The sequence below is a fragment of the Canis lupus genome, chromosome 2 (assembly GCF_003254725.2).
Source record: "Canis lupus dingo isolate Sandy chromosome 2, ASM325472v2, whole genome shotgun sequence".
NCBI lineage: Eukaryota > Metazoa > Chordata > Mammalia > Carnivora > Canidae > Canis > Canis lupus.
Window position 1 is genome coordinate 78,224,182 of NC_064244.1, and position 27,004 is coordinate 78,251,185.

Genomic DNA, 27,004 nt, shown 5'->3' on the forward strand with positions numbered 1-27,004 from the left:
CCCAGGCCAAGGAACCGGCATTGCCTGATTTGCAGTTGAGGTCTGCTGATCATAAAGGCCCTCCCCTCCCCACCCCAGTTTGTTTAACTTCCTTTCTCAATGCCCAGGAGGGGCTGCCTCGGGGACTCCGGATTTGACACTGTTCTTGTTTTCTTCTTGTTAATGGTGAGCTGCCCTGCTCTCCCCACTGGGGTTGTTTTGAAGGATTCAGAGAGACAGGCACCAATTCTAGTCTGTCTTCACCATCTTTAAGACTTGTGGTTAACGGAACTTCCTTTTCTCCCCACTCTTTAGATTTCCCGAAGTGTCTTTAAAGGGTGTGACCTGGAGAAAGAGGAGTAGCATGAAATAATGGGAGCGTTACCCCTCTTCTGTAGACATGGATAAACTGAGACCCAGGGAAGGGAGCTATTTTACCAATGTCCTAGGGAGGAACCACAATCAGCATCAGCACTCTGACTCCCCACCAGGTTCTCCTTTAGCATTGGAGGAAATAGAAACATTTATTATTTTTTTTTCCGGAAGAGTGTTTGAAACTCTTCAGCAGCAATTTAAATGGAATGAATCCAGAGGAGCCTGCCATCAGGAAGACTTCAGAATCTGATTTTTTTTAAAAGGAACTTCATCTTTTTTTTTTTATAAAAAGATTTTATTTATTCATGAGAGACAGAGAGAGAGAGAGAGAGAGAGAGGGGCAGGGACACAGGCAGAGGGAGAAACAGGCTCCATGCAGGAAGCCTGACACGGGACTTGATCCCGGGACTCCAAGATCACACCCTGGGCTGAAGGCGGCGCTAAACCACTGAGCCACCTGGGCTGCCCTGATTTTTTTTTTTTTTTAAGATTTATTTATTTGACAGAGAGTGAACACCACGGGTGGGCAAGGGCCCAGAGGGACAGAGTCTCAAGCAGACTCTGTGCAGAGCGGGGAGCCTGATGTGAGGCTCCATCTCACCACCCTGAGGTCAGGACGTGAGCTGAAACTAAGAGTTGGTCGCTTAACCAACTGAGCCATCTGGGTGCCCCCAGAATCTGAATTTTAAATAAACCTTTCATGGAAACAACTTTTCCAAAAGAAAACCAAAATTTTCATTGAGGGGTTGGCCGGGGTGGGGAGGGATGGGGGTGGAATGGGGCGCAGGGACAACCGGTTCCAGTGTCGCAGGATTTCTTTTCCTCCGGTGCTCCCCGGTTCTTGGTCAGAATGAAGAGATAGGCCGGACAGAGTGGTGGGCAGCAAAGCAAGGCTAACCTGAGCAACAGTCAAGTTGATTGAATGATGGCGCACAAAGCTCCCAAAGAGGGAGGGGCCCTGAGACGGTTGCAGATTTGGAATTTAGATCTGGAGGTTTTATGGGCTTATTGGCCAGCTGTTTTAATCTAATCAACCCTCGCTGAGCCTGTCATCTAATCAGTGTTTTGTCATCGATGCATCACATGGGAAAGGGTGGAAGGCTTCTTCCAGGGTGGGTGTTCCACCCTTTCAAGGGTGGTTTCCTCTTGGGGGAGGAGGGAGCTTGCCCCTGCCTGCCTTTCTTTTTTATTTTATTTTATTTCATTTTATTATTTTATTTTATATTTTATTTTATTATTTTATTTATTTATTTAATTTATTATTTTATTTATTTTTATTTTTATTTATTTTATTTTATTTATTTATTTTATTTATTTTATTATTTTATTTATTTATTTATTTATTTAATTTATTATTTAATTTATTTTTATTTATTTTATTTTATTTATTTTATGTTATTATTTATTTTATGTTATTTTATTCTATTTTATGTTATTATTATTATTATTTTATGTTTTATATTTTATTATTTTTTCCCTGCCTGCCTTTCTTCCAAGCATCCTCCATCACCAGGTCCCCTAGCTTTGCGGAAGGTAAGCATGGACCGGCTGGGTTTCATCGCTCACTGATCGTAATCGGGACGCAGGCCGATTGATCCAAGCGCCAGGCCTGCAGGTGGGGGCAGGCTGGGTGCCCACCGGCGGGAGGCTAGAGGCAGGGCCTGCGGGCTCCGAGGCACCGGGCTGCAGCCCCGGGTGGAGTGCGGCGCGCACCTGGCCGAGGGCAGCCGGGGCGGGCGGATGCTCAGCGCACCTGACGCACCGACCCTCGGTCCTCCCGCGGCTCCTCCCACGTGTCCCCCTCCGGCTCTCTCATTGGCTCTCTCCGCCACACGGCCGCCCATCCGATTGGCCCGCAGGGTCCGAGGCGTCTCTCTGATTGGCCGAGGAGGCTCACGCCCCTTTGAGGCCGGCGGGGCCATACCATAAAAGACGGGGGGGGGAAGCGTGTAACTGTCATTGCCTCCCTTTAAAGCCGCCTTGTTCCGTGTCGCCTGCAGGCCTCTCAGGTGCCCTCACCCTGGAGCTATCGTACGAACAGAGGCCAGGCACGGAGGCGCTTCGGGGGATCCCGACTCGGAGGACGGCCGCGTGACTCGCCCCCCCGCCTGCCCAGGTGGTGCGCTCCGGGCGGGGCTCCGCCTCCTGGCCGCGCCCGGGGCTCCCAGTGCGCGAACCGCCGGGGGGTCGCAGGGTCGGTGCTCGGCCCCGTGCAGCGCTCGACATGCTGCTGCCGCTGCCGCCCGCGCTCCGCCGTGCCCTGCTGGCGCGGCCCTGGAGGGACCCCGGGTGAGTGCGCCCTGGGCCTGCGGCAGGTGGAGGGGGCGCCCCTGCCGGGTGCCCCGCCGCGATCCCGAGGCCTCCCCGCGGGGGCCGCTTCCCCCACCCCCTGCCGCTCATCCAGGCCCTCCTCCCCGCGGAGCCCCCTCCTCATCTCCTTCCTCCCGGCTCCCACGCTCGGAAAGTGCCCCCGCGGAGCCCCCCCGCCCCGAGCCGGGCTCCCCAACCTCGGGCTCACATTCAGGACCCGACGCGGGGCTCCCGGGGCTCCTCTCTCCTTTCTGCAGGGACTTCCACCTCCCTCTTTCCTCTCCGACCCCCCCCCCCCCCTTTCCGAGATAAGTACGGGGCAGAAGAGGGCCCCTTCCGTCGGGCCGGCGGGGTGCTTCTACCGTGCCAGACGCCGGGCTCGGGCACTGGGTCCCGCCCCCGCGGTGACCGAGGGAGACCCTGCGCGCAGGCCTTGCACAGCGGCTCACGCGCAGCCCCCGGGCTTACTAGTCGCGATCGTCGTTTATCCCGCTCGTTCAAACTGCGGTGGATGGTGCAACTCAGAGGTGAAGAAGCCAGGGTGTAGCTCCAGGGTGCACCTGCCCTGCAAACGCCCGTGCTGTGGAGCTGGGTTCCCGGACCCTCGCCCGCTCAGTGGCACATGTTCTTGGAGCTCTTCTGGGCTAGGTGCGGGAGGTGGGCAGGGCACAGACCCCGGCCGGGAGAGGCTCGGCCTGGCGGACTGGGTGATGGAGGTGGGCAGGGCACAGACCCCATCCCGGAGAGGCTCGGCCTGGCGGACTGGGTGACGGAGGTGGGCAGGGCACAGACCCCATCCCGGAGAGGCTCGGCCTGGCGGACTGGGTGATGGAGGTGGGCAGGGCACAGACCCCATCCCGGAGAGGCTCGGCCTGGCGGACTGGGTGACGGAGGTGGGCAGGGCACAGACCCCATCCCGGAGAGGCTCGGCCTGGCGGACTGGGTGATGGAGGTGGGCAGGGCACAGACCCCATCCCGGAGAGGCTCGGCCTGGCGGACTGGGTGACGGAGGTGGGCAGGGCACAGACCCCTTCCCAGAGAGGCTTGGGTCTGGCCGACTGGGTGATGGAAGTGGGCAGGGCACAGACCCTGTCCCAGAGAGGCTCGGCCTGGCGGACTGGGTGGTGGAGGTGGGCCTCCCTTTCAGGGCTGGGCAGCCCCCGCTCCCAGTTCGAGTTTTGTTTGCCTGACCCCTGGGACTTGTGACCAGACCATCTAGGTATCCACTGCTGAGCCCTGCCCTGAGTTAATCAGTTTCCCAAGGGATGGTACGGGGGAGGGGCCGGTGCCCTGGGCATGGGTCAGTGTCCTTTGTGAGTGGGGGCTTGATAGGTAAGGGCACAGGAGGAGCACAGCAGGGGAGGACTCCTCTCCCAAGCCAAGGTTGGGGGCCAGACTTGCCACCCCTCCAGCGTGGTCCCTTTTGCCAGCTTCTCCCTGCACTGATACTCCCCCCCCCTCCCGCCCCCCATGGGGGAGGAAGCCCCGTAGATTCATGCGCTGACTGAGTACCTACCATGTGGGATACTGGAAGAGAGGGGTACCCGGGGGACTTACAGGTGGATAGGGCCTTCAGAGAGTTTTCAGTTCAAGGGCAGGCGGTGGGTACTTAGCCATAAAAACCTCCAATATCTGGTAGAAAGCAATCTCTATTCTAAAAAAAAAAGCTTGTGATAGCAATAATATTTATCAAGCAATCAAGAACCACAGACCTGGCCCTGTGCTGATAAGCACTATATTATCCCCATTTTTGCAGATGGGAAACTTAGCTGCCAGTGAAGGCAAATGAAGAGCTAGAATCACAGTCAGACTCCAGCTTCGTGCTCTTAATTACAGAGCCTCCGGAGCGGAGCCAAAGCGTTTTTTTGCAACCAGATCTGAAGGCTCAGGTTACCTCTTTTGATAGAGCAGCTGGCCCAATGCCCTAGACAGAGTTTCTCAACCTTGGCACTATTAACATTCTGAGCCTGGCTAATCCTGTGTTGTGGGGGCCGTCCCGTGCATTGTAGAATGTTTAGCAGCTTTCCTGGCCTCTCCTCGCTAGACTCCATTAGCACCCCACAGTTTGTGACAATATAAAAATGCCAGACACTGCGGAAAGTCTCCTGGGCCAAATTGCTCCTAGTTGAGAGCCACTGCTCTAGAAAAGCAGGTTTGATGTTTGGCTACTTTTTCATTTATTCAACAAATATTTAAGATTCACGGATACATATGCTTAAAAAAAAAAAAAAAACCAACCAACAGTATTTAATGGTGGGCTCACCCGCAAATGCTTTTTTTGTCGTTTACTTTTTTATTTCATAGACTTGTCTATCTTACTGCCCCCCACGGCCTCATACCTTTTATGTGCATTATTATTTTTTTTTTTTTATGATAGTCACAGAGAGAGAAAGAGAGAGGCAGAGACACAGGCAGAGGGAGAAGCAGGCTCCATGCACCGGGAGCCCGACGTGGGATTCGATCCCGGGTCTCCAGGATCGCGCCCTGGGCCAAAGGCAGGCGCCAAACCGCTGCGCCACCCAGGGATCCCTTTTATGTGCATTATTTTACTGAGCTCCTCAGCAACCTATGATGTAGGCGTCGCTGTTCCCATTTCAGGGATTAAACGATGGAGACCCTTGGAAATTGAGGAAGACTTGTCTGAGGCCTTAAGCTAGTAAACATCAGGCCCGCAGTTGACTGCCTCCTGTCTTTGGCCCTGATCTCCTGCTTTTTTCTCTACTTCATTGACTTTATCAGGGGTGTCCTCGGTTATGTCCCTGCAAATTCTTGGAAAGAGCCCAGATCCATGTTTGTATTTATATATAGATTTAATAAGCAGAAGAACTAGCCCTGGCACATAGTAGGCTTATACTGGAAGTGAATTGTTCTCTATTACTAGTTTTTATACCAGACCTTGCTGGGTACCAGAGGATTAGAGATGATGTGACTAATTGAGTGAAGGAACAACTAGACTCTAAAGTGACCCTAGTCCTGGCTTCAGAGGCTGTTAGAGCCCCTACTTGGACTGCAGTTGTCACTAGCATACCTCAAGCACCTGCTGCTGGTCCCCAGCCCCTGGCCTGGCGCATAGTAGGTGCTGACCACTGGCTGTTGGAATGGCCCAGAGGACAGCACGGGCTGGATTCTGGCTCCACCTCTTAGCAGCCCTGTGGCCCTGGGCGGGCTATGCAACCTCTGTGTGCTGCCTCATGTTCCCGTGTGGTGGATAAAGACAGTGGCAGCCACCCCGGGGGACTGTCCTGGCGAGGAAATGAATTCACACTCAGAAACCACTTTGAAGAGTTTCAGCACCTAGACAGTGTTGCTTTATGTATTATTTTGATCCTCTTCCCCACCCATGGGCTGTCCTGGGTGATCGCCCTGGATCAGGAATATCCAGGTCCCAGGAGCACAGAGTAGAGGCAGGTGTGGAACTCAGATGCCCCCGGTGCTTTCCCTTCATCCTCATTAATTACCCGGATGCAAACCCCTTTCTGTTGGGGTTGACCTCGCTCGCCGCAGAGGAGGGCGCAGACACCTGCCCATCCTGGGGGTTTCTTACCCACTCTAGATCTTTCCTTTCCTGGCAGGGACCTCAGGGAGCGGCCAGCCCTAGGCTGAGCCCTCAGAGCCCGTGGACAGCAAGCCACCACCCACCTCTTTGGTGAGCTGGGAAATGTTGAGCCCGAGGGAGGACCAACCTGTCACCACAGCCCCGCTGCTCAGGGGTCTCTGAGTGCCTGCAGGTGCTTCTGCCGTAGGAAGACCTGGGTTCAGGTCTGTGGGGCTGTGCCCCGGAGCCATGCGTGAGCACAGAAATCTCAGAAGTCCATTTTCTCATATGTAATACTACTAATAATAATCCTGGCACCTTCCTCATGCATCCGTAGCTGGATTCAGGAGATAACCACTTAGCGTAGTGCCAGGTGTGTCGTAAGCGCTTAATAAATACTCCTTGATGTTTCCGGGGCAGTAAAGTGGAAACAGCTTGGCCTGGGCCTGATGCCGCTCCCTTCTGGACCTGCCCAGGGCCCCGCACTTTCTCTCGGCTCACCGCCCCTTATCTCAGAGATTAGGAGGATTGGCCTTATCAGGTCCCATATAACAGCTAGGAAAATCTGGAAGCTGAATGAAGCAAGGGTGTTTCCTTTCTCCTCCTCTCCTTGGCCTCAGTCACCACTCACCACTAACCTCGGCCACTAGGGACCTGCAGCCAGCCCCATGTGTGAGCAGAAGGGCACTGGCTTGGGAGTCCAGTCCTGGGAGCCTGGTGGTGCTGACATTTGGGTGTTCATTATCTCCCCCACCCCCACTTTTTTCTTTTTTTCTTTTTTCACCCCCACTTTTTTCTTGATGAGTCTCATGAAAGGTGTATCAGTGTGTTCTTTGTTTTGTTTTGTTTTTTAGAATTTTATTAGAGAGAAGGTGTACGAGGATGAGGGGGGAGGGGTAGAGGGCGAAGCAGACTCCCAACCAAGCAGGGAGCCAGACTTAGAACATGATCCTGGGACTCTGGGGTTATGACCTGAGCCGAAGGCAACCGACTGAGCCACCCAGGTGTCCCATGTTCTTTGTTTTAAAAGGCATTTCTTGGGACGCCTGGGTGGCTCAGCAGTTGGGTGGCTGCCTTTGGCTCGGGTCGTGGTCCTGGGATCTGGGATCGAGTCCTGCATTGGGCTCCTGCGGGGAGCCTGCTTCTCCCTCTGCCTGTGTCTCTGCCTCGCATGAATAAATAGATAAATCTTTAAAAAAAAAAAAAAAAAAAGCATTTCTCACATGCTCCGGTGCACCAGATGGTGTGTCTGGTAGTGAGCAGAATGTTTGCAGGCCGTAGGGGGTCGCTGATGGCCTGTTGGGAGCACAGACAGGCACAGCTCCATGATGAGCAGCGTCAGTGACAAGAACATGGGGCTCTGAGATGACTTGATGCCCCCCCACCCCGCCGTCCAGGCGCTGGAGGGTAGCATCCCAAGCAGAGGTGACTCCGAAAAGACCCAGGTGGCCGGATTGCAGCAGACTGAGTGGGCGGGCTGAGGCGGGGGTGATGGAAAATGAGCCTGGAGCCCTCAGTAAGGATTCCGATTTTTTGTTGTGGAAGAAATGAGAAGCCGCCAAGTAGGCAGATTTCATTGTCCTTATCTGAGTAGTCTCTGTGTCCTTGAGACGTGGAATAAACGTATGCTGACGACTGAGGCATGCAGTCCTGCCTCCCCGGGCCTCGCAGATCCTCCCAGAGGCTCCAGGTTCTGTGAGGGACTCTTCTCTGCCTTCCCCCTGGAGCCGAGGGAAAGGTGTTCATGTTCACCCCACATGGCCCATGAGCCAAAATAAAAGGGGGGGGGATTGCTTTTGTCAGGCGTCCTTGGATCATTTTTGGCTGCTCTGACTCAGGATGATCTTTGAATTCTGTTCCCTACATTCGGACTGTTGGGCAGCCAGGCCGGGGCTTGGAGACTTTCCAGGCGTAGAGGAAGCCAATGCGGGATGTGAGCCTGTGGTCCCAGTGGACCTCTGCCCTGGGGGAGGTGGAGAGAGGCCTGCAGGGTTTCTGTTTCTGCCTGGGAGGCAGCAGGTTCAGGAGGGCTGGTAGCTGTTATATTTTAAGCTGGGTGGAATGTGGTGCTAAGCTGATTCCAGCGCTAGTTGTTGAGCACCCGGGCTAGCCCCTGATCGTTGTGACCTGAGGGTGTCTGAGAACCAATTTGCCTTTTTTTTTTTTGCCTTTTTTTTTTTTTTTAAAGTAAGCTCTATGTCCAATGTGGTGGGTGAACTCACGACCCTGAGATCGAGAGTTGCATGCTCTACCCACTGAGCCAGGCGCTGAGTCAGGCGCTCCTGGTGCAGTAACGTTCTAGAAGACAGTTTTCTTAGAAATACAGAGCAGGAGGGGTGAGGAAAGACAAGCACCTCGAACCCCGCCATGCCCCTGCAGGGCACACCGTACCACCCGCATTCTTCAGGTGGGCACTCCGAGGCCCGCCGATTTTATAGCAACGGGCTGAGGTCTCGGAGGAGGTGTGCTTTCTGCACGTCCTGGGAACTGGGGTCCGGGCTGGGGTTGGGGCGCGCACCTCCAGGCTCCTAGCCCACACCCCCTCTCTGCGACACCCTCCTGGCTGCCAGAGGAGATGGTGGTATCTGATTTACTGATTGGGGGTGGTGTGCTGCTGGAACCTTCCAGACGGCCCTGGGGGCACACACACACCGCCCCTGCTTTCTGGGCTGGGGTTAAGGCTTGTGGCCTGGACCTTGGCAGCCTCTCTGTTCTTCCCCACACCGTCTGGAGGGGGTCGGTGTGAACTTTAATTTACGGGGCGTACCTACAGCTCTGTGTTACCATCTCCTCAGCTCTCCAGCGAAAGGCCTGGTGGGGGGCTGGCCTAGCCCCACGTTTCTGCCCTTGGTTAGGGGAAGGGTGAGGCCTGAGGAATGGGGCTGGCCTCCTCGGGTGTGCTGGGTGCTGCCTGGGAGGTGTGTTGGGGTGGGGGGGGCGGTAAGGCCCAGCTCACTCTGCCGTTCGTTAGACAAGATCTTGGGCAACCAGGCCCTGCCTTCCTCCCTCCTGGACCGCCCAGGCCCCTCTCAGCGCTTCCTGTCAAGCTTCCTGCTCTGGGCCTTTATCCTTGCACTCCCCTGGGCTTGGAGTGCTCTTCTTTGCCCTTCTCAGATCCCAGGTCACCCTCAGACGACACCTCCCCCGAGAGGCCTGCCCTGATGACCCTGGCTGGAACAGCCCTGCCCTTGCCCTGACTCATTGTCACAAGCCCTCTGTCCTAACTGTGTTTATTTCTTGCCCGTGGCCCCCACTGGAGGTTAGCTGCTTGTGATGGATGATTGGAAGAAAGGCAGGCGGGGACAAAGCCCTTGCCCTAAGAGGAAACCAGCCTCAGAAGGACTTTATGCCACTCCGGAGGGAGCCCTCTACCCTTTCCCACGTGATTGATAGATGCCAAAAAGCTGATTGGATGGCAGGTTCAGGGAGGGTCGATCAGATTAAAACAGGCGGCCAACCAGCCCATAAAACCCCCGGATTTAGAAACTCTGGTGGCAACCCTGTCAGGTCCCCTCCCTCTTCTGGAGCTTTGTACAGTTCAGTGAACTTTGCTTTACTATTGCTCAATAAACCTTGTTTTGCTGCCCACCACTCTGTCCTGCCTACCTCTTTACTCTTCCGAGTGGTGTGCGAGAAGCTCGGGACACCGAAGAAAAAGAAATCCTGCCCCATATGCGGCCCGAGGCCTTGCTGTCTTGGTCTCCAGTGTTTAGAGCAGCGCCAGAGACTTTGCAGGTGCCCAAGACCCTTGTAGAATGAAGGACCAGTCCTCACGGCTCCTGGTTTTGTGTCCTTCCTCCAGGCCTTCCAGGCTGGGTCCGTAGGTCTCCAGACCCCTTCCCAGGGAGGAGGGATAAAAAATGCCCCCAGCACTCACAGCCCAGGTGACACTGGCGCGTGGAGGACTCCCCCAGCTGGGGCTCCAGCTCTGGAACGAATGGCTTCACGTCCTAGCTCTTACCCGGCTGCCCCCCACCCACCCAACTGCCTTGCTGTCCGCAGACGTGAGGGGCCGTGGTCACCAGTTTGTCACCAGCCAGCGAGGTCATAAGGTTCAAGACCGAACAGGGTTTCCAGGACGAGGAGTTCTGGAGGAGCCTGGAGTCAGGCCCTGAGCCCCTAAGCCAGCCCCTGCTGTGGCTGCGAGCTGAGGGGGGCACTTCTCCAAGGTCACGGCCCACACATCTCGGATGTTCTTGCCTCCCCGGAGCTCAGCTCTGGTTACCAAGGGAATCCCAGCGGGGGCCGAGCTCTGGAAGCTGCCCTTTCAGCCCAGAGGCAGCAGTAACTTGGGGCCGGGTGGGAGAAGGGCTGCATCATGGGGAAGTGAAGGGAGAGTCCATCCCCTCCACGTACAGAACGCTTAGAAGTGGTTTTGCGCTGATTGAATTTAAATACCAAACAGCCATGTGGGTTCGTGTGGTGGTTCTCGCTTAGAGAGGTAGAAACGGGCCCAGGGGAGGCAGATCATGGGTCCAAGGATGCACAGTGGCAGGCCTGGGACTGGAACCTGGGTTTTGTTTATTTATTTATTTTTAAAGATTTTATTTATTTATTTATTTTAAATTTTATTTATTTATTAATGAGAGACAGAGGGAGAGGCAGAGACACAGGCAGAGGGAGAAGCAGGCTCCATGCAGGGAGCCCGATGCGGGACTCGATCCTGGGACCCTGGGATCACGCCCTGGGCTAAAGGCAGATGCTTAACCACTGAGCCCCCAGGCGTCCCTGTTTATTTATTCATGAGAGACACAGAGATTGAGAGGCAGAGGCAGAGGGAGAAGCAGGCTCCATGCAGGGAGCCTGACATGGGACTCAATCCCGGGTCTCCAGGATCTCGCCCTGGACTGAAGGCGGCCCTAAACCGCTGAGCCCCCTGGGCTGCTGAACTTGGGTTTTGGATCTCAGGGCCAGTTCTGTACTTGCTCCGATTTCAGGATTCTAGGCCAACCCAGAACCATCGACCCCCCCCCACCCCCACTGTTGGAGGTGGAGGGCCTCGGTCTGGCGGCGGCCACTGCTGACCTGTGTGCCTCTGTTCCCGCCCTTGTACCCCAGGTTGTGGTGGAAGCACACCTCTTCCCTGAAGGTGGCCAACGAGCCAGTCTTGGCATTCACGCAGGGCAGCCCCGAGCGAGATGCGCTCCAGAAGGTAACGGGGCGGTGGGGGCACCCAGTGCGGGGAGGGCGTGGAGGGAGGGAGGACAGCCTTGAGCAGCCCCCAGGACCCCTCTCTGGGCCTCCGGCCACCACCCCCAAGGCACCTGCCCCCCTGCCCGCCCCCAGCCTTGGAAGGAACACGGCTCTGGGACAGCCAGCCGTGTGTCCAGAGGATGGAAGAGGCTGGAGGCAGCGGGGGTGCAAGCCGGGCCCCTGGGGGGCTCGGGCCAGGTCAGGGCTTGTCAGCCCACGGACGTTTTATGCTGAAGAACGTTGTCCCGTTAATTGCCAATATTGTAAGAATCATGTGATGTCACATACCTTTCACATACGGTTTTCTGTTCTGCTTATGACGGGAAGACCTGGCAATGCTGGCCTCGCCTGCCCGCAGGACAGGATGGTGACAGCGGGCGGGGGCTGAAGCCTGCTGCCCCCTGAGCAGAGCAGATGCCCTCTGACCTCAGGGCCCCTTCCTGGCCATCTGCATTTGCAGGCTCTGCACCGGGGTTTCAGGTGGGCCAGAGAAGGGGAGGAGGTGCCCATCTGCCCCGTTGTCCCCTCTGCAGGCTTTGAAGGACCTCAAGGGCCGGACGGAAGCCATCCCCTGTGTGGTGGGGGATGAGGAGGTGTGGACCTTGGACGTGCAGTACCAGGTGTCGGTGAGTCCGGCGGGCAGGCGGGTGGGCGGGCAGCGGGCAGGGCTCGCTTCTCCCCGAATCCGGGGTCCTTCTCTCAGGCAACAGATAAGCGTGCAACACACGGGGGTCTCTGCCTCCCGGGGGGGATCGTGGTCCGTTCCCAGATTTTGAATTCTGTGCGCCGATACAAAACCTCCAAAAGCAGTCGTCTTGGGGGTATTGTCCTGAAAGATCCCATGTCACGCCTGCCCGGAGGGGGTTAAGACAATGACTGCACCTGCTTCGGCGTCTCGTTAGGAGAGTGGGAACCACTGGCCACCTAGAGCGTGGGGAGAAAGGACAGAATGTCAGAATCCAGGGTGCTCCTTCCCCAGAGAGGCCAGTCGCAGAGCCCTGCAACTGCTGCTCCAGCGGGAGGACAAGCCACATGGGGCCCGGGGAGAAATTCCTCCCGAGGGCGTGGGAAGGACATGCACGAGTGACCAGCGGGGCCCCCACAGGAGTCTCAGTCTTGCGCACAGGGGTTTCATGGGGCCGCGGCGAGCAGGCCAAGGACGTCCTCAGAGCCCAGCGCCTGGGGATGCCAGCGCTCGCCCTGCGGGTCTGCTCCCGGGGCAGCTCTTCCGTCCAGAGTTCAGGGTTCCAGCTGGACACCCGCAGCTTCCCTTCCAAACCTAACGACGGGAAGCTTTCACATACGGATTCAAATGTCCGGCTCCTCTGGGTGGTGGGGACGTGTGGCCGCACGAGGCGGACGTTCCTGCAAGGCTCCGTGTGCCTGAGCACGTCCGCGGGCTGCCCTCTGGGGTCCTCGTTCCCTGCCACCCTGGCGTATGGTGCCGGCTGTCTCCGCTCGCCGCCCTTGCCCCCCATGCCCCCCTGGGCCCAGCTGGAGAACGGCCTGCCTGCGCGTCCCTCAGGCCCCCTGCCTAAGTGCTTCCCTGGGCAGGGCTTTTGCAAGACTCGGGACAGCAGGTGCCAGGGGCCTGTGGTCCGCGGTGACAGTGAAGGGGTGGCACCTGCTCCAGTGCCTCGCCCCTCCGTCAGTTCCGGGACGGCCCCTATCCTCATGTGGACGCAGGGGTTCCCCATTTCCCATAAGAGGAGGCTTGGAAAGGGGAGCTCACTATACGTATGGCCCCCAGCTAGTAGGCGGCAGAGCTGGGCCAGGAACCCGTGTCTGCGTGACCATAAAGTGCACACTTTCTCTGAAAGACTGTGCGGTGCGTGCCTTTCTCTGGGACCGTGAACCTTCCAGAGCAGGAACTGTCTTATTCACCGAGCAGCAGGTGTTCTGTAACCCTTCAGTCAGAGAGATCGATGTGGGATCTGGAGGAGAGAGGGCGGGTGTGCGGAGGACTCTTACCTGGAAGGCGAGCTCTGAGCCCGGCCACCTCCCCACCTGTCCTGGCCCCTCCCTCCTGGGCAATGACCTCACTCTTCTCTCGCCTTGCAGCCCTTCAACCATGGACACAAGGTGGCCAAGTTCTGCTATGCGGACAAGGTAAGTCCCCGGTGACTTTGGGTTGGGGCGCTGCCCCTCTTGCCCTGCTGGCTGCTGACATGGAGGTGGATGCCAGATGCTGCTTCTCTCTCTGGCCACGGGGTGGGGGTGGAGTCTGTCACAAGGCCAGGCCCTCCAGGGTTAATTCGAGCTGGATGAGAGCTGCGTGGGCCAGGGCTGACATCCCCTGACATGCCTATGGCCGCGAGGCAGCCCGGTATCCAAGGGGAGTCGATTCTGCAAGGCTGAGTCAGGGACGTTGGAAACACCATGGATGCAAAGCCAGACGGAGAATCGGCATCATGGAGAGTCAGCGAGAGGGGTGGGGTGCCCTGTGGCAGGGGGTCTGGGAGCTGGCCTCATGTGGCAACGAGGGCCGTTGGCACCAGGGGTGCTGGCGGCAGATGGATGTCTCAGGCTGCGGTTCTGGCCTGGCAGGGGCAAGGCCAGGCACCTGACCTGGAGGGCTGGAGGCTCTAGCTGGTGGGTTGGGAGCCCCAGGAATAAGGTGAGGCCCTGCTGAGACCACACGAGCAAGCAGAGCTGGTCTAACGGCTGAGGGAGTCGGTGCCAAGTCCCTGGCATGCTGACCCACGTGGCAGGTCCCTCAGACCTCCAGACGGCAGCAGGGGGCTCAGGGCCTGGGGTGGACCAGCAGGTGATGGGGTGCTGTGTTTGTAACTCTGTGTGGGCAGCACTGGGGCCACAGGGAGCCTGGGGCCCTGGGTGGAGAGTGGCCTCCAGTCTCCCTCGGGCACTCCTCTGGGCCCCTTCGTGCCGTGGGAGACAGCCCTGCGCCTTTCCCTCCTCGTTAGGCCCTACTCAACAGAGCCATCGAGGCCTCTTTGGCCGCCAGGAAAGAGTGGGACCTGAAGCCCGTTGCAGACCGGGCCCAGATCTTCCTGAAGGCGGCCGACATGCTGAGTGGGCCTCGCAGGGCAGAGGTCCTAGCCAAGACCATGGTGGGACAGGTGAGGTACCTGAGGGCACAGTCGGGGGTGCAGGGGAGGCCGTCATAACCCCCCATTGAGCAGACATCAGCTGGGCTGCTTCTGGTGCCAGGACGTGCCCTGCGTGCTGGAGACCAAGAGATGTCCTCGGGGCCCCGTGCTGTCCTCCAGGCTGTGGGCTTTCTCACACCTCCAGCGGGCTGCGGCGGGTTGAACGCTTCGAGCTCCAGCCCAGATATCACCTCCTCTGTGAGGCTTCCAGAATCTTCTCTCTCCGAAAGGATTCGCGCGGCCCCGTGCTCCTGCAGCCTGCTGTTTGCTTGTCAGTTGTGGCTCACATCCTGTTGGGTGTAATGAGGTCCTGTGTGTGTGTGTGTGTGTGTGTGTGTGTGTGACCTCTTTACCAGCTTTTTGGAGAAACTGATCCTATCTTAGCTATTCTCCATCTTCAGGGCCTTGCAGCACGTCTCCCCGGAGTCCTGTGCCCCTGATACATGGTTTACCTTTTCAGCTGAACGCATGTTGAGTCGGGGGGTGACAGCAGCAGCTCAAAGGGGGGAAGGCAGCCGAGAGAGGAGGGGGCTTGCCCGGCACGGGCCAGCTCTCCCTCCTGTGCTGAGGGCCCCCTGTGCCCCCCGGAGGTGGTGCCACAGCTCCTTACCGGCTGAGAGCCTCGTGATTCTCAGCAGCCCCCGGGGTGGTTGTGCGCCCCAGTGTCCCCGGGGAGCCACACACACACTCTCCACGGTTAACTAAAGACTCAGGAGCTCGTAGGAAGCGTGGCCAGGGTATCATAGCTGCTGGCGCTCCAGGTCCCAGGCAGGGTGACCGCTGCCAGTGACCCTGTGGGCCAAGGAGGGGCTACCCTGATCTGGGGGTTCCCACGGCCCGGAGCCCCCGACCCCCACCCCGTCCCCTCTCATCCCTGTGGGCGCACGGTCGGTGTTGGACCGGGGCCAACGGGAGGCCCGTCTCCGCGCTGACCCCCGGGCTGTCCTGTGCGCAGGGCAAGACGGTGATCCAAGCGGAGATTGACGCGGCGGCGGAGCTCATCGACTTCCTCCGGTTCAACGCCAAGTTTGCCGTGGAGCTAGAGGGGCAGCAGCCGCTCAGTGTGCCGCCCAGCACCAACAGCGTCGTGTACCGGGGGCTGGAGGTACCCACAGGGGCGGCGGGAGGGTGGGCAGGGGCCGCCCAGCACCAACAGCGTCGTGTACCAGGGGCTGGAGGTACCCACAGGGGCGGCGGGAGGGTGGGCAGGGGCTGCCCAGCACCAGCAGTGTCGTGTACCGGGGGCTGGAGGTACCCACAGGGGCGGTGGCGGGGAGGGCAGGGGCCTGCGGGAGCCTTGAGCTTGGCCTCACCGCCCCCCTCCCCGTCCCCAGGGCTTCGTGGCGGCTATCTCCCCCTTTAACTTCACGGCGATCGGCGGCAACCTGGCGGGGGCCCCGGCCCTGATGGTAAGAGGATGGCCTTGATGGTGAGATCGGGGCAGGGGGGTGGGCAGGGGGTGGGGGACGTGCAGCCCTCGCTCCTGCCTCGGCCGATGACGGGGGCCTGGCTGTGGGCGCTGCCCAGAAGGCAGAGGCAGTGCGGCCCATGGAAAGGCTTTGGGGCCTGAGACTGGTTTGGTCCCAGCTTTGCGCTGCGCTGGGGGACCCCCAGGTGAGCCCCCAAACTCCTCTGAGGGGGTTTCGTCCTCTTCCAAGCAGAGATCTAGCGAAGCTCCCGGTAGGGGGCTGTGAGCAGCGAGGGCAGCCTCGTGGGGGACACGCGTGGGGGGCGCGTCTGGCCGGTGCAGGCTTCGTCCACTGCCCTCGTCAGGGCGCAGGTGGCCGCTGCGCCCTCCTGAGCTCCCGCCCAGTGGGGGTCATGCGGCTTAGCCTTGCCCTTGGAGGGGCAGCAGGGGGAGGGGGAGGGTGGCAGGGCCCTGAGCCCCACATGGGGCCGCTGGCTGCTCCCGAGGGTGCTCCTGCCCAGGGCTGTCCTTGCACGTCTGTGCGACAGCCGTGCCCACGCCCAGGTGTCCACGTGTCCTCACCCAGGACACGTGCAGAGAGAGCTCTGCAAGCACTTGCCTGGCCTTGCCCAGCGAGCGCCCGTCAACACGGAAACACGCAGAACGGACCTGCCCGAGGGGTGCTGGCCCCGCCAGTTGGTACAGGCTTCCAGAAGGGCCTGGCCAGGGTGTGGGAGCAGGGGGGCAGGGTGCGGTCTCACTGGCTAGGGTTTTCAGAGCGCAGTGCCCGGCGCCTGGAGCAGGAGGGGACGTTCCAGCCTCAAAGGGCCTGGGGGTTCCACGTGAGAGATGGCTGTGCCTCAGGAGGGGGTAGCAGTCGGGGGAGCCAGCGGCCCCGGGCCTTGTGAGTCATCACCATGCCTCCTGGACAGGGCAACGTGGTCCTGTGGAAGCCCAGCGACACGGCCATGCTGGCCAGCTATGCCGTCTACCGCGTCTTCCGGGAGGCTGGCCTGCCCCCCAATATCATCCAGTTTGTGCCGGCTGACGGGCCCACGTTTGGCGACACCGTCACCAGCTCCGAGCACCTCTGCGGCATCAACTTCACAGGCAGCGTGCCGTAAGTCCCTGGGGTGGGTGTGGCGGGGGGCACGGGGACGTTGGCCAGGTACCCACCTCATGACCTCGGTGCAGGAGCTGGAGGTCGGGCGCTGGCCGTACCCCCCCACTCGCTGCGTGGCCACGGGTGGCCCACGCCTCCTCTCTGGGCCTCCGTTTCTTGACCCGTTCAACAGCAATGATGGTCCCTGCTTCCCAGAGCAATTGTGAGGGTCCGGTGAATTCACAGGGGAGGACCTTCCCGGGCTGGAAGCAGCCTAGACATTTGGTGATATTGATTTTGATGCCACTTCTGGGAAAGGCACGAGGGAGCTTGGAAGGACTCCGAGGAGGAGAGTCGGGAAGGCTTCTTGGAGGAGGTGGTATCTAGGCAGAGGAGCTAGCCAGGCAGGGAGGCGGTGGGGCAGGTGCTGCAGGGGAGGGAACAGGACACACGGGGTCCCAAGGCTGAAGCTCCTGTGCTCGGGGAGCTGGTGGTGGTTCCGTGTGGCTGGAGTGTGGGCAGGAGGTGGTTCCTTCGTGACCCCCATTCAGTAATGAGCAGGTGTATGTCCCGTGAGCATGTGGACAAGTCTTGCCCCTTGTGGGGGTTTAGTCCCATGACTGTAAGGCCCTGTGAGGCCACGGGGGTGTCTGGGCCTTATCCCCAAGGGGTCGGGAGCAGGGTATGGATGAAGTGGTTTTGTTTCAAGCAGAGATTGCAGACGGAGGCTCTCTAGTTGGACCTGGCGGGTGGGGGGAGGCTCTGTCTTCTTTGACTCCATTGAGATGAACCAACCTTGTACGGTTGGGGACAGTTTTGTGCAAAGATTTTGAGATTTGTGCAATCTTTTTGAGATTTCAGGCTGTTTTTGAGAACCTGCCCCACTCTAGGCCTGCATGTCCATGTGGCACCACTGGCTGGGGGGCGGGGGGAGTGAGCTCTGGTCCTGGCCCACCCTCACCTGGCCCTGGGCCTCTGCATACCTGGTCACTTGCCTGGCCTGCCCCCCTGAACCCCCGGGCTCGAGGCTTCTGTCCCAGGTGATCGCTCTGACTGCTGTGTGCACGAGTCACGGGGGCCAGAGGCAGGAGACCCGTGGGGAGGCTGTCCACATCTGGGACGGGCCAGCAGAGGCCTGAACCGGGGTAGAGACGGTGGGAATGGATTCGAGTGAGCAAGTGGCAGGGAGACGCGATCACTGGGCCGTGGGGTTGGATCAGTGGCTGGGGGCGGGGGGGGCGTCGGTGGGGAAGTCCAGGCTCTGGGCAGGAGGGGGCCCAGAGGGCAAGAAGGTAGACACCCGGAAGGCGTGGGTGAAAGTGACAAGTCACATGCCGGTCACTTGGAGTTGGAGGTTCCCGAGGGTCGTCGGGATGGCGGTGTCGGGGTCTGTACTAGGGGGTCCTTGCGGGTGTCCCCTGGGGACACCTGCAGTGGCTTCTAGTCCTCCTTGCCCGGCCTCGGGCTCTCCTGCCCCCGTTCCCACCAGGGTTTGCCGGGGGTGATGGTGGCATTAGAATTGCTGAGGAGGACCGTTTTCCAAAAAGACCCACTCCGCCAGCGCAGGCCCCACGGGTCCCTGCCTATTAGCGGGCAGAGCGGGCCTGGCCCCATTTGCCATGCTCTGACGAGCAGCGGGCTTAAAGGTAGGAAAGTCATAAATTAGTATTAGCTACTGTGTCGCGGGCTCCCTGGTGATTAGCATTTTTATTGTTTTGTGGCGCTGAGGTTGGTCACACTCGGAGCCCGGGAGGAGGCGGGGGCCTGAGCTCCCTCTCCCAGGACCCTCCTCGGTTTGGCCTCCGGAGCTGGGTGCTGGGCTGGGGGCGTCCCTCCCAGCCATGGCGGCGTCTGTCCCCTGCCAGGTGCCCGCCGTGTGTCTGGCACTGACCTAAGCACCCTGACTCGCATTAGAGCCATCACACACCAGCTCTGCTGGGGCGGGGGGTGGGGGGAACGTTCTCTCTGGTTCCCAGATGAGGTGCACAGTTTGAGGTTGAGTCATGAGCACAGGTCCATGGCCGTGAGTGTCTGAGTCGGGACCCCTGGCCTTGTCTGCGTCGTCTTGCCACCAAGCCTGGCCTTGCTCCTTCCCCACGGGCCCCGAATATAGCCTGTCTGCAGCTGCCCCCGCCTGCTCAGCTCCCCTCCAGCCCCGACCCTCGCTGTGAACCCTAGATCCCACCTGCTGGGCTTTGGGGCCTGTTCCTCCAGTAGGGCCTGCTCTCCAGCCCCCGAGGACCCTCACTGTCTCAGGGACCTGAGCCTCACTTCCTAACCCTCGTCCTGTCCTCTGCTTGCAGCACCTTCAAACACCTGTGGAAGCAGGTGGCCCAGAACCTAGACCGGTTCCGCACCTTCCCACGCCTGGCCGGAGGTAAGGGTCCCTCTCCCGCGCCCTCCCCTGTGGTGGGGTGAGCCTTGCAGGAGCTGAGAAGTGCGGGGCCCCAGGAGCAGAGCCGCAGCTGCACTGGATCCGGGGGCTTGTATTAGGCACTGGTGCCCCGGAATGTGCAATGTTTCATTCATTCAAATAAAACACGAAGCATCTCCGTAGGCACTTTCTGGACCTCAGGGTTGCCGTGATGGCGAGAGGTGCAGACCCAGCCCTCAGGCGCTTTTGTTCAGTAGCAGGAGGCAGATGGTGGACACAGAGATGATGCCACCGGGCAGTGACGAGGGGGCTGCGGAGAATTCAAGGAGGGAACAGGTGTGCAGAGGCCAGGGGGGCCGTCGGGTGGCCCCTTCAAGGAGGGAGCCTCTGAGCTGAGACCTGAGCACGGAGGGGAGGCCAGCCTCGCCAAGATCTGGGGGGCAAACCGTCGTAGGCGCCGGCCCCGTCCAGTGGAGCTTCCCGGGGTGACGCAGATGTTTCGTGTCCGTGCTGTCTGGGCCGGTGGCCGGTAGCCACATGTGATTGAGGAAGAGAGTGGTTTGCTTTGCTTAATTTAAATTAACGTGAATGTAAATAGCCACGTGGGTCTGGCGGCGGCTGCGTGACGCGTGCACAGCCCAGGTGGGGGCCGAGGCGGGGATGAGCTTGTGTTGGAAGACACGGGGCCAGTGCAGGTGGCGCAGGGACGCGAGGGCCGAGGGGGCCGAGAGCTCCGCGAGGCTCCATCCCACAAACACCGCTTGCGTAGTCCAGGAGGTCGCTGCGTTGGCGCAAGACAGATTCCTTGTCTGCGGGGCTTCAGAGCCTCTGATGCTCTCAGGGGCATCGTGTGCCTTCAGGGGAGGGTCTGATACGTGTTTCCCAAACTCTTGGGCTCACAGAACCCCATTGTTTGGGGAAAGAGCTGGACCCATGGGCGGGGTGGGGGGGTGTCCAGGGTCACGCAGCCCAGCAACAGCAGAGCTGGGGCTGGTGGTTCAGCGCTCGTGCTCCCGGGGGTGACGTGGGGCGCACGGGGGAGACTGGACCCCCTCCTGAGCCGGTGGGTGCTCTGATGGGGGGTCAGGGAAGGTGCACCCTCAGCCGGCTGTGGCGTCTCCAGCCCAGTCTGCCCTTGACGAGGTGGGGAGCGGGGAGCTATGCCCTGAGCGAGGGAGACCCCCGCTTGCTCTCCCACATGTCCCAGCCTCAGACCCACTCTCTAGTGTCTCAGTTTTCATTTTAATTTTTTTTTTATTTAAGTAATTTCTACACCCAACATGGGGCCCAAACTCACGACTCAGCGATGAAGAGTCACACGTTCTTCTGACAGCCAGAGAGGCGCTCAGTTTTCTTGTCTTTAAAATGGGAAGGATAACGGGGTTGCTGGGGGGCTTTAGTGAGACAAAGCAGAAAGTGCTTTTTTTTTTTTTTTAAGGATTTTATTTAATCATGAGAGACAGAGACTCAGGCAGAGGGAGAAGCAGGCTCCATGCAGGGAGCCTGATGCGGGACTAGATCCCGGGTCTCCAGGATCAGGCCTGGGGCTGAAGGCGGCGCTAAACCGCTGAGCTGCCCGCAGAAAGTGCTGAGCAGAGCCTGGCAGGTGGTTAGTGCTTTGTGACTGGGTCCTAATGTGTCACGGAGGGAGGAGACCAGGGCCCGGGGGCTGAGCAAACAGGGAGGTGGCCTTGGGTTTGCGGCCTTGGGTGTGGAAGAGGGGCCCGCGGAGTGGACCCCTCCCTGTCCTCTCCCGGGTTAGGGGTCAGGGAGGCACCGAGGAAGCTGTGCCTGCCTCCAGGCCCCGGTTGGCTCCTGGGAGCCTCGGATCCCCGTCCTTCTGCCTCCGTGGTGGGAGCACCCCTGCCCCAGCCTCCGTTTCCCCAGCCATAGGGTGGGGATGGGTCTGGCCCGCCGGTGCCCCGCTGTGACCCGGGGTTGGGGCTGCACACACCTGCGCACAGGTGCAGCCCCCCCCAAGCCGGCTCCCTCACGCCCCTCCCCCTGCAGAGTGCGGGGGCAAGAACTTCCACTTCGTGCACCGCTCGGCCGACGTGGGCAGCGTGGTGAGCGGGACCCTGCGCTCGGCCTTCGAGTACGGCGGCCAGAAGTGCTCAGCGTGCTCCCGCCTCTACGTGCCGCAGTCGCTGTGGCCACAGATCAAAGGGCGGCTGCTGGAGGAGCACGGCAGGATCAAAGTGGGCGACGTGAGTGCCTCTTCCTCCCCGCCGCGGCCCAGCGGGGGGCTGATGGGATTGGAGGCTCCTGGGCGGGGGCGGGGCGGGCGGCAGGGGGTGCGGGGAGGGGGCTCCCTTTGTCTCGGGCCTAGAGCCACTCCAGCTCTCTGCTGCCTCCCTTGCCTTCAGCCAACAGAGGATTTCGGGACCTTCTTCTCCGCTGTGATTGATGCCAAGGTACGGGATGCCAAGACGCAGGCCCTCCGGGGCCCGAGCCCTGCCCTGGGTGGGAGAGGGGGGAGGCCCCGGGGGCCTTGACCGGGGGGCTCAGCCCCGCTGCTTCAGGCAAGAAGGTCCGATGGCCGCCCAGACGCCCCCAGCCCACGCCCGGAAAAAGGCAGACACCTCCTTGAGCAGAGGACTCGCTTCCCACACATCCTCCACCCAGGCTGGACTTGCCCCGGGGCGTGCACGTTCACATGCACGCACAGATAGGCCTGCATGGCTGCAGCGTGAGCCCAGACATGCGTGCACGAGTGCGTGCATGCCCACGAACACACTGATATTGGTGTGTAGGCGTGCGTGTGGGTCACTCTCATAAACAGACATCTCCATAAACAGATGCACCTTGCGTGTGCACACACGTGTCCATGTGTCTGTTCATAGTGTATAGGCACGTGTTCATCACCTTCATACGTGCACACGTAGCACGGGTGTGCGTACAGACACGTACTTGTGACCATGCATGTGTGTATGTGTGCGTTCATGTATGTGCTGTGTTTCTGTAAGTGTAATTGTGGTTCTGCCGCAGACAACAGAGACTCACATGAGTGTGCACGCACGCCTGCCCTTGCATCTGCTGTGCCTTAGCCAGGCCCTGGCTTTGCCCCCCCCCCCCCCCCCCCCCCCCGATTCCAGAGTGTCGGCCCTTGAGGGGACAAGTGTGTTGGGGGCGCTGCTGCTGGGAGTGGCCTCCCAGCCAGTCTGTGACACCCCTTCTCACACCCATCCCAGTCCTTCGGCCGCATCAAGAAGTGGCTGGAGCACGCCCGCTTCTCACCCAGCCTCACCATCCTGGCCGGGGGCAAGTGTGACGACTCTGTGGGCTACTTCGTGGAGCCCTGCATCGTCGAGAGCAAGGACCCTCAGGAGTCCATCATGAAGGAGGTGACAGGGGCGGGCAGCCTGGGGCCTGGAGGAGTCCCTCATCAGAGCGTGGGGCACGTGGGACCCTTGCACGTGGCTTCCTTCTGGGGGTGGTATCCCATTTCATAGACGGGAGTGTCTCGCTCCCAGTGAGAGCGGAGCCAGGCCTTGAGGTCAGCCTCCTGACCCCAAACCCAGTGCTCTGTCCTTGACACTGCTGCCCCTGGTGATGTCCTAGCACTTCCACTGTCCGTGGCCACCGGGGCCACTGTCCCCATCTTAGCTCTGGGCTGGCCACAGCTGGTCACTTGACTGGGAAGAGAGGGTGTCATCCCTCCCATTATACAGATGAGAAGCTGAGGCTCCAAGGGGGTCAAAGCACCTGCCCAGGCTGGGGACAGTGATACTGCCGGGGGATTCCCTGCCAGCTGCTGCCGGAAGTCTTGCTCTCGGGCGTGGGTTTGGCTCACACGGGGTGTGTGTATGTGTGTGTGTGGGGGGCAGGAGTTTCCTGGGGTCTTCGCCAGGTTGGGAAGCCCAGCGGGAGGTGCCTGGCCCTTCTGGCAGGTGCAGAGCTGGGGACGGGGGAGGGGCGGAGGCCAGAGCAGGGGGTCTGGGGGCCTTGGGGCTCTGGTCCGGCCGCGGCCTGACCCTGGGGCTCTTGTCTCAGGAGATCTTCGGGCCGGTGCTGACCGTGTACGTCTACCCCGACGACAAGTACAAGGAGACGCTGCGGCTGGTCGACAGCACCACCAGCTACGGCCTCACGGGGGCAGTGTTCGCCCAGGATAAGTGAGCGGCCGCGCCCTTCCCCTCGTCCTGCTGTCCTGCAGCACCTGGCCCCGCGCCGCCCTCTGCCCTCTGGACGGGGATCCCAGTACTCAGGCCGCCCCCGCCCTCACCTGCCCTGACTGGCAGGCAGGCAGCCCAGGCACCGGGCCGCAGAGGCCGCCGGGCTCTTTATTGAAATCCGGATTCTGGGGAAACTAGGTCTCTAGGGGCGGGGCTGCAGGATCCCCGCTTTTGACCAGCTCCCCCGGGTCCGATGGGGCCCCGCTCAGCAAGGTCACTGCCTCGTGCTGCAGAGCAGAAGCCTTGGGCTCCGGGGCCAGGGCACGGCGCGCGTCTTGCAGAGGCCGGATTTGAGCCCGGGTGCCAGGATGCTAAACCCGAGACGTGGCTTTTCCTTCCTCCGCAGCACAAGCTCCTGCCACGTCTAAGAGGGTGGAGCTGGGATTGGAACTTGGGGGCAGGGTGGGGGTCTGGGGGTTCCCTAGGTCCCCGGGGAGGGGCAGGGAAACTGGACGAGGACAGGCCACTGCTGAGTGTGTGCAGCGTGACCCCCATCCTGCCCTTCAGCTCCTGCAGCCGCCCTGCGAGGGGGCGTGCTAAGTAACCACTTTCCGGAGGAGGAGGGGGCGCTGAGGCTCTAGGAGCTCCCGGGGGGCCTAGAGCCTCTGGGTGGGCCCCGGCCGCTGGGCTGCCGGGGTGGGCTGGGCTGCCCTCGTGACGCTGCCCTGCCGTGTAGGGACGTCGTCCGGGAGGCCACCACGATGCTGAGGAACACGGCCGGCAACTTCTACATCAACGACAAGTCCACCGGCTCCGTGGTGGGCCAGCAGCCCTTTGGGGGGGCCCGAGCCTCTGGTGAGTGGGTCCCCCTTTCTGGAGGGGAGGCGGGTCCCTGGCAGGAGACTCTCGACCTCTCATGTCCCGGGTGTTCAGAGTAATAGGAACACTGGGAGCGCTGGGCTAGCTCCGACCCCTTTCAACAACCTCCTGAGCTGAGGAAGGTAGGGTGCTGCTTCCCATTTTACAGAGGGGTAAACTGAGGCACGGGGCGGTGGAGTGACTTGCTCAGGGGCACATGGCTGGGAAGTGGTGGGACGTTTTGGTTTTGTCACCACGCGCTTTACCACCATGCTCCGGGTCACTTCAGTGCAACTCCTCCTGTTTACAAATGGGGAAACTGAGGCTTGGGGCAGGGCGGTGACTCAGCTGAGGTCCCAGAAACCCAGGCTCCTGGCTCCCCATGCAGTGCTCTCCCCACAGTGCTCACGGGCGGGGCAACGGACCCAGGGAGCGAGGCATCCGGGGCTCCCCGCTTCCTGCCCCCCAACCTCCGGCTGAGTGCCGCACCCCAGCGCCCCGGAAACCCTGGGCTCCTGAACACGTTTAGTTGAGCCGCTTCCTGCGCGTGCTGGTGGTCCTGTCTCCTTTTCCCACCTGCTGCCCCTTCTGCCCGGAGCTGCTGTTACCTTGTCAGGGGAAAACGGAGCTGTCTTTTCCACAGGAACCAATGACAAGCCAGGCGGGCCCCACTACATCCTGCGGTGGACGTCGCCCCAGGTCATCAAGGAGACCCACGAGCCTCTGGGCGATTGGCGCTACTCCTACATGCAGTGAGCCCCACTGGGCGCCTCTGCTGTCCGTCCCCCTGTCTGTCCGGACGGCCGACCTCCGTGCACTGGCCCCACCCCAGCCCCTGCAGCTTGCTCCCTGGGTGACGACCCCCGCTCCGGGGCCGAGACCCGCCCCCTTACCCACACTGGGCTGTATCCTGGCCTGTCCTGCCCCTTGGGGGCAGGTGCGGGCTCTGGTTTGAGACCATGCTGGGCAGGAGCACGGCTGCCACCCCTCGTCTCCCGGCTGTCCTAGGGATCTGCTAGGTGTGACCTGGTGCCCTGCCTCTTCCCCACCTGTCTTCTTTCCTCTACGCTGGGCCCGGCGGCTTGGGGACCTGGGGAACGGCAGTAGAGTGCCTCCCAGGATCCTCTGGGGCTAAGGAAGCAGCTCTGGGCCCCCACGGTGAGCCTGAGCATCTGCAGAGACTCTTGGCCTTGGCTCCTCTGGGGCTCCAGGATGAGATGTGACCCAGGGTGGCCTGCAGGGCCCGGGGGTGGGGGCTCCAGCGGGCCTGGGCCTCTCTGGTGGGGGGGGGCTGTCCACCTTCCTCACTGCCTGTGGGCCCACGCCCGCCTGGGCCAGGGGTACCCGTGCCTGACCATATGCCTTAGAACCTGTGTGCCTTTCGCCTGCTGTCTGTGCTCTGCTGAGGCCCCTGGGATTCCCGGCAGTCGCCCTGTGGTGGGGTTGGGGGGCTGGCAGGGGCTTCCCACCGAGCGCAGGACTTGGTGGTCCCTCCTGTTTGGGTGGTGGTTTTGGAAGATCCTGGGTGGGCCTCTGTGCAATCTCAGCTTTCCATCAGCTCGAGGCTCTACCTCTGCAGAGGCCGCACTCCCAGCCTGCCTTGGCCTGGGGTTTCCTGCGGGAGCTCAGTCCCCACTCACTGTTGGAACCGGCCCAGGGAGACTGTTCCCAGCTCCTCCTGGCCCCGAGACCTAGCCTTGGGTTCCCATCAGGCCTGGGCCAAGGATTGCCCGTAGAACCGTCCCTCCTTTCACAGAGGTGGCTCTGTGTGGACTGGCCCCTCAGTGGCCCATTGACGCAGCCGGTTGGCAGATACTCACATCAGCCTGCTAATTGGATGGCAGGTGGCTGGGGATCCATAAGGGGTGACTTTGGAGGACAGTTTTTAATGGGCCCTAAGAGTACTGGCCCTTCCTCCGGGAGCTCCCCCATGGGCTGGCCCCCGGGCACCCCGGCTGTGCACTGTGGCCCGTGGTCAGGTGGTAATGCCGCCCGGGCAGGGCATAGGGTCTGCCCTCCTCCAAATTCCTCACTGCTCCCCGGAGAGGCCAGGGCTGTCAGCTGGCGAGAGATGCTGCGGGTGTCCTGGCTCTACTGATCCTACACTGGAGGTGGCAGTCGGATTCACTCTGATGCCACCTAATAAACGCTTGTTACTGAATCACTGGCGGTCTTTCTGGTGGGGGTGGCCGGGGCTGGCCAGCTTCTCCAAACAAGGGCTGGTATGTTGGCCATGGCCCTTGTGATGGAAGGAAGGATGCGCACCGGGGTTTGGGAACACATGCTGGAGGTCTGGGAACTCTAGAGTCAGGTGGGTTCAAATCTGGATTCGAATCCCAGCTCTCTGCCTTCCAAGAGTCGTGCAACCTCTCTGACCTTCTTTATCTGTAAGGTGGGGGTAATAATGCACCCGTCCACGCGCACAGATCGTTGTGACGTTGACTGAGCTGATTCATGTAATTGTTTAGAACAATGCCAGATGCAGAATTGATGATTCAGCCGTGTCACCTATGCACATACATTGTCGTAACAGCCACCGTCACTGTGCTGTGATGGCTAAGTTTGTGTGAAAACTTAGCTGGGCTGCGGTGCCCAGGTATTTAGTTAAACTAATTAAATCATTAAATATTAACTAAAATAATTTG

At 60.2% G+C, this 27,004-nt stretch overlaps 1 protein-coding gene across 1 annotated transcript; it reads left to right on the forward strand.

Annotated features, from left to right (window-relative positions):
- Window positions 1-2,489: 2,489 nt before the first annotated feature.
- Window positions 2,490-26,520, forward strand: ALDH4A1 (aldehyde dehydrogenase 4 family member A1). Its single transcript, XM_025447287.3, has 15 exons — window positions 2,490-2,643; window positions 11,258-11,351; window positions 11,926-12,018; window positions 13,454-13,501; window positions 14,317-14,472; window positions 15,458-15,607; window positions 15,837-15,911; window positions 16,843-17,030; window positions 19,316-19,389; window positions 21,397-21,593; window positions 21,753-21,800; window positions 22,578-22,730; window positions 23,380-23,501; window positions 24,238-24,356; window positions 25,003-26,520. The coding sequence occupies exons 1-15, from the start codon at window positions 2,579-2,581 to the stop codon at window positions 25,113-25,115; spliced, it is 1,695 nt and encodes a 564-aa protein (XP_025303072.1). The 5' UTR covers window positions 2,490-2,578; the 3' UTR covers window positions 25,116-26,520.
- The last annotated feature ends 484 nt before the right edge of the window (window positions 26,521-27,004 follow it).